Source organism: Danio rerio, chromosome 18 (genome assembly GCF_052040795.2).
Source record: "Danio rerio strain M-AB ecotype USA chromosome 18, GRCz13ab, whole genome shotgun sequence".
NCBI lineage: Eukaryota > Metazoa > Chordata > Actinopteri > Cypriniformes > Danionidae > Danio > Danio rerio.
Window position 1 is genome coordinate 9055001 of NC_141038.1, and position 7500 is coordinate 9062500.

General features: G+C 35.7%; 1 protein-coding gene across 13 annotated transcripts in view; it reads right to left on the bottom strand.

Moving 5' to 3' along the window:
• The window catches only part of shank3a (SH3 and multiple ankyrin repeat domains 3a), a 368633-nt gene that overhangs the window by 209529 nt on the left and 151604 nt on the right, over nucleotides 1-7500 (bottom strand). For all 13 annotated transcript variants that reach the window (XR_015514523.1, XR_015514524.1, XR_015514522.1 and 10 more), the window contains one exon: nucleotides 6983-7091. Coding sequence is in view for 7 of the 13 variants with exons in the window: in XM_087292766.1 (XP_087148892.1) it covers nucleotides 6983-7091 (109 nt within the window). In the remaining 6 variants the exon portion in view is untranslated. The remainder of the gene's footprint in view (nucleotides 1-6982; nucleotides 7092-7500) is intronic.

Consider the following 7500-nt stretch of genomic DNA (forward strand, 5'->3'; position numbering starts at 1 on the left):
TTTTCTGAAACAGAATGCCTGTACATCTTTATGATCCGTTCATGCGCAATCATATGGATAACCAGATGACCAATGATTCTTGGCTAGAAATTGCAACAGCAGTCGGAAAAGGAGGAAAGTTTTTGTTAAAAACTTTGGAAAAAGTGTACACAGGTGCACAGACCCAGGTACACAATTACACATTATGTTTTTCCACCATTTATAGGTTTTACACTGGTGTAAATATAACAATGTTGAATTTATAGTTACAAAACTATAATTAAGGAACAATTGAAGAGTTGAAGAGAGAGAAAATTCTAAATCCATCAGACCTTTTTTCTATCAGGCTCCTCTGATAAGGTTCAGAATTTTCATTTTTTAGATAATGAAAAGGTTATCAGCTTGTAAATATTTTTTTCAAAAATGTCCCTTTTGACAATTCTTTGGTTTTTAATAATTTAAATTTTCGTTTGCGTCAAAAACAGATAAATCCACTTGTGTGTGTGTGTGTTTTTTTTTTTGCAAAAACCTCTAAATCCAGCTATTGGACAACACAGTGTAATTAGCTGAAAATCACTAAAGATGCAATTATAAATGATTTTTACTAAATATGTAACACATACACTAACCACGTAAAATTAAAAATACATAAATCTGTCAAGTATTCCGTTTATTCCACTGTGGTAACTTCTGATATACCAGAGACTAAATATTAAATCAATTTAGACATATATAAATATAAATACATACTATATATAGACATTATTAAATCTTGACATTATTAAATCTTAATCTGTTGTCATTTCTGAAATTTGGGATTTAGATTTAATGGAAGTAGAGCAAAGTAAACTAAGCTTGTTAGATTCCTATAAATTCTTATAAAAAATGAAGAATAAGGGGCCAATCACACTGAACGCGCTTTTTGCATTGAGGGGTGCCTTTTTTTGAAAGGTTTACTAACGGGCATGAGTGTTTTGTGCGCTGCTCTTGCACCCTGTGTGCCTTGCGTTTTAACCACCTGCTGTGCCCCGCATTTTGTCATTGAAAAAACTCAACTCTGTGTGGAAAAGCGTGTTACGTCACTCGCGTCTTTTTTATTTTCCAATTAAAGGAAAGCAGAGGTGGGGTTTCCGTTGAGGTGCCTGCAGTGTTTGTGTTCTCAAGACAACAACGGAGACTTTTGAAGATGGAGGAGAGACTTTTGATTGCTGCTTTGAGTTACCCGGTGATGTATGACTTCACAAATCTTGAATATAAAAGTATTATTAATCATTAAAATTATATTAACATCAACAGCATTACTCTCGCACAATACCCAGCTGATTCAGTTGTTGTATAGCGACATAAGTGCACCGAGATTCTTTTTTTTTTTTTGTCATACAAAAAAGGCAGTGAGATGTGTCTTGCGATATTGGAACGTAAATGCGCGTTCAGTGTGATCGGCCCCTAAATTTGTATCCTTAAACAAACCAGCTGTGCTGGTATTTAATTTGCATTAAAAAGATGATTAAAAAATAAAATACCATCAACATTTTTTTGAGGATGTTTTTTTTATTTTTTTATAACTGTTCAGATTTCTGGATGGTCGATCTGTGTTTTCTTTTGAAGTCATTTTTGCAGATTTTTTTTTTGGTTTGTTTTGTGTGTTTTGTTTTTTGGCAAAGTGTTTCATCTCGATTCCATCATTCTGTTTTGGTCTTTTTCTTTTCTGCAAAGGTCAACAACACATGGACTGTGGTCAGATTGTTCAGCTTCTGTCTCCAGACAGCTGGACACAGATTTTGAAATGCTACACAAGCAGGAGGTCGCGGATGCTCTATCTGTAACAGTTACACACGTGTTTACAAACACAAACTCTTCAATTCCTGTCCATCAGTGTGACCAGAGGTCAGTTCTAAACCCGTTCCAAACAAACACATGAATAAATCTAAATAAGTATGAGGGAATTTGCATAAAAGGTGATCTTTTCCTTTATGCTCGAGCTGACGGAGGTCAAACTTGATTGCGGTTTCATCATTCATGCAGAACATTTTCTCTTTCTTTCACTCTAATTGAAAACTGTAATGAGGGGGTATAAGTTATCAATGTTTAAGCTTTAAATGAGAACATGAAGATTCACCAGCTCAATTTTTGTCAAAATCATAAAAGATTAAATGGGTGACTCTGATCGAGGAAAATGTATTATAAATATGTTTTATTTTGAAATGTCTTTCAAATATATGAATGAGATCTGATTATGGCAAAATCTGGTTTTGGAAAAATAATCTGTGATGGATTGCAAATTTAAATAGTCTCTGATGGCAATAAGAATTTTGGAGTTTTGAAAAATGTATCATAATTATTTTAGCCTACTATTTTACATAATAGTTATTACATTGTAGTAGCTAAAATATGTCTTCTTCTTCTTCCTGTTCTTTATCTTTCTTCTTCTTCTTCTTCTTCTTCTTCTTCTTTATATATTTATGTATTTATTTATTGATGAAATGAAAGTAATGTTATTAAATAAAATGTTTATTTTTAATAAAAAATTAATTAAAACAAAAAGGTAAATAGATAAATGAATGAATGAATGAATGAATAAATAAATAAATAGATAGATAAATAAATAAATAAATAAATAAATAAATAAATAAAATAAAATAAAATAAAATAAAATAAAATAAAATAAAATAAAATAAAATAAAATAATTCATTATTTAAAAACGCAGCCTTGGGCTGGATGGGATCTGCTTTGGCGACCACAAAATTTCATTTCTGTTATTCGCAGACAATGTTGTTCTGTTGGCTTCATCGAACATGGACCTTCAGCATGTACTGGGGCGGGTTGCTGCCCTGTGTGACGTGGCTGGGATGAGAATCAGCACCTTCAAGTCCAAGGCCATGGTGTTCCACCGGAAAAAGGTGGTTTGCCTTCTCCAGGTTGGAGGAAAGTCCTTACCCCAGGTGGAGGAGTTCAAGTATTTTGTTCACGAGTGAGGAAAGGATGTAACGTGAGATTGACAGGCGGATTGGTGCAGTGGAAGCAGTAATGCGGTCGATGTACCGGTTCATTGTGGTAAAGAAGGAGCTGAGTCGAAAGGCAAAGCTCTTGATTTACTGGTCAATCTGCGTTCCTTCTCTCACCTATGGTCACAAGCTTTGGGTCATGACCGAAAGGACAAGATCTCATATATAACCGGCCGAAATTAGTTTCCTTCGCAGGGTGGCAGGGCGCACCCTTATAGATAAGGGGAGGAGCTCTGTCACCCGGGAGGAGCTCGGAGTTGAACCAATGCTCCTCCACATTGAGAGAAGTCAGCTGAGGTGGCTCGGGCATCTGTTTCGGATGCCTCTTGGACGCCTACCTAGGGAGGTGTTCTAGGCATGTCCCACCAGGAGGATGCCTCAGGGAAGTACCAGGACATGCTGGTGGGACTATATCGGTCAGCTGCCCTGGGAATGCCTCAGGAATTATATAAAATAAAGTAAAATAAACATAAATAAAAATAAAAATAAAATAAATAAGTAATAATAAAAAATCTAATTAAATGAAAAATAATTAAATAAAATGAAAATCTATATTATTGTTGATGTTATAATTATTATTATAATAATAATAATAATAATTATTATTATTACTAATATTTTCAGTTCCAGTTATTTTTGATCATTAATTAAAAAGAAATATTTGACAATGAAAGCAAGAAGAAAGCAATATACAATATTATATATTAAAAATTGATAAAATATACTGTATTTTCCACACCATAAGGCGTACCAAATTAAAAGACGCAGTCTTATTTACGGGGTCTATTTCTGTACATAACCCATACATAAGGTACATTATAATATAAGGCGCATACTAAACATACGGTCTACAAAACCAGCCACAGCCACAGTCATATCACCCTGCAGCCCAAGAACGGTTACTTACTGAAAATAAACAGGGCTGAGCCTGGTCAGTACCTGGATGAAAGACCAAATGGAAAAAACTAGGTTGCTGTTGGAAGTGGTGTTAGTGAGGCCAGCAGGGGTGCTCAACCTGTGGTCTGTGTGAGTCCTAATGCCCCAGTATAATGAAGGGGACACTATGCTGTCAGTGGGTGCAGCCTTTTGGATGAGACGTTAAACTGAGGTCATGTGGTCATTAAAAATCACATGACACTTCTTGTAAAGAGAAGGGGTGTAATTCCCACCATCGGCCCTAACAATCATGGCCTCCCAATTATTCCCATCCACTGAATTGGCTCTATCACTGTCTCTCCACTCCATTAATAGCTGGTGTGAGGTGAGCGCACTGATGTCATTGTCCTGTGGCTGCCGTCGCATCATCCAAGTGGATGCTGCACACTGGTTGTGGTGTGTAGAGACCTCCCTCATGATTGTGAAGCGCTTTGGGTGTGTGGACATACAGAATAAATGCGCTATACAAATACACATTACTTACTTACAAAAAAGGTGACGGAAGTAAAACAGTGAGTTTACTCTATTTAACAATACATTTTCATTATTTTTTTTATTATTTATTATTTATTTATTTATTTATTTCAAGTCTTCATCTTCTGTGTCTGATTTAAACAGTTGGCCAATTTTGCCATCTAACATGGCAGGTTCCTGCTTATCATTGTCATTAGTCTCGTTGTGATGTGGCTGTTCAGCAATGATGCTGGCTTTCGCAAAAGTCTCACAACAGATAAAGCAGATACCTTAGGCCAGGCCTCCACAATCCATTCACATATGGTGGCGTTATTCTCCCGACGCTGACAACCAGTCTTAGGCTCCATTTACATGAATACGCTTTAGTTTTGAAACGGTGTTTTAAAATGAAAACGTTCTGCGTACTGGTTTCACCCAGCGTTTCTGAACAACTCTTCATCCACACTATACCACTGAAAACAGACAATACGTGACCAAATGCACACACTCTGGCATGTGCTGTAACGTATGTGGATGTCTGAGCTCCAGGCAGTCATCTACCCAGATGAGAGCTGTGCACGTCGGACTGTTCATCTAGGATCTACCACTGAATTTAATCTCACTATATTTGCAATATTTATTGAACGTGATATTTAATTCATCTTGTTCTCTATCCAACGACATATTCCCCGACTTTTAGAATCTATTACTTGATCTCAGGTAACATGTTCTTGCTGAGCGCAAAGATATTAATTTATGTAACCGAGTACACTGACTCTACACATTTGACTGATTGCTTGCCTTTATTTTCTATAAGCTTATCATACGTTATACTTTTATAATGGCCATTATTGATTATTAAAACTGATATTCAATGAAAGAGAGGGTATGTTTCATATTTTCAATGAAAATGAAAGGAGGCAGTAATGTTTTAGGCTCAGTTTTGTTATAAATATGCACACAGTGAAGATGACGCTCACATAAATATGCAGCTACACGACGCCTCAACGTTTTTAGTTACTGTAAAGTTGCTAATATCAAACTGAAAATAGGCAGTTCCCTATATTATGCTTTCATTTTATTGTTAAGTAAGTGAAACAACATAGCCAGGGTGATGTGACTGAGGTTATAAAGTATACTGTTCCCTTTGAAGATTTACCCGACGTGTCCTCAGGAGTTGGTTTTATATATAAAACTTCCGAAGTCTGAATTTACAAGCAGAAGGATCCCCGCCTCCATTTTCAGATGTCTCCATTTTCCCCAATCCACACTAACACGGAGCAGCAGTGTTTTAAACACCAAAACAGCCTTTCCAGCATTCTCAAAAAGCTCAGTTTTCGGCACTCGAAAGCTCCATCATAGTGTGGACCAATAGCATATTTGTAGCAAAACTTATGCGTTTGCAAACTAAAACATAGAAATGGTATGTTGGCCATCTGTCATCCATTGCTCACACGCCACTTGCAACTTCTCTTTGAACGCTCTGTTCACACCAATGTCCAGCGGTTGGAGTTCTATTGTAAATCGCTGCCAGCATACGTAGTGTACAAATTCCCTGTGTTGGCGGGAAATTCTCCAAGAGTCAATAAAAGTCGCAAAACAACATTTTTACAGATTTTGGAACTTTTGCATGTATTGTCAGGCGCACAGTCAATTTTTGACAAAAATTTATGCTCTTTGGTACGCCTTATAATGCAGAAAATATGGTACTATAATATATAATATAATATAATATAATATAATATAATATAATATAATATAATATAATATAATATAATATAATATAATATAATATATGCTGGGTGGAGTTTGCATGTTCTCCCCGTGTTGGCATGGGTTTCCTCCGGGTGTTCCGGTTTCCCCCACAAGTCCAAAGACATCTGGTACAGGTGAATTGGGTCTGCTAAAATTGTCCATATTGTATTTGTGTAAATGAGAGTGTATAGATGTTTCCCAGTGATAGGTTGCGGCTAAAAGGGCATCCGCTGCGTAAAAAATATGCTGGATAAGTTAGCGGTTCATTTCGCTGTGGTGACCCCAGATTAAGGGATATAAGCCGAAGGGATGTAAGGGATTAAGCCGAAAATGAATAATATAATATAATATAATATAATACAATATAATATAATATAATATAATATAATATAATATAATATAATATAATATAATATAATATAATATAATATAATATAATATAATAATATAATATAATATAATATAATATAATATAATATAATATAATATAATATAATATAATATAAACATAATATAAATTTATATAATAGATTTTTTTTTAATTAACCTTTCTAATTTTTTTTTATATTATTACCTCTTAATGAGACATCAAATCTATCAAAAGAATAAGTGACTTAGTGGTCCAAATAGATCTCAACTATTCCTTGTGCTGCAAGCAAAAGTTCTTCAGTTTCAATTCAGCTGCGGACTGACCCAAAGCCAAGAGATAAACGCTGCAAGATCGGGTCATGGCACCAATTTAACAGTACTAAGCAAAGTCAACATGTACACACAGGCGCGCACACACACACACAGAGGACCGTGTATTCAGAAGATGCAAGTGAATCTTGAGTAAAGGTGGTGTGTCACTTACCTCCGGTGTCTGGGTCGTGGTAGTTTGGGTCGAGCCCTTTCTCCAGAAACTTTGATACCTTCTCAACGTTCCTCTGCTGAACATATTCCATAAACTTCTTCAAGTTAGCCTGAGGGAATGAGAAAGAAGAGAGAGACGGAGAGAGAGATGTGAGGCAAACTGAATAATGCAAAAGAAGGATAAAAGCAAAAACAGACGAGTTTTCCCAAGCGGAAGAAACCGAGATGGAATAAAGCTCCACACTACTCCACAGAAAGGACTTAATTTTAGCTTTTCGGGGATACGTAGACGAAAGCCTTAATAAATGCATTAGAAGAGTGCTTGATGCACAATTCCTGATCTATAATGCATTGTTTAATATCGTATAGCAATAGTTCAAAATACACTCAATGACATTTCTAAGTTCAATGTCTTAAGCCATATCCAGGCCTGATTACTAATAGAACAAATAATGAGTAGAACCTGCCTGACAAAGTAGACTAAAAGATCCTCAAAAGCTTGGCATCATGCTGAGATCC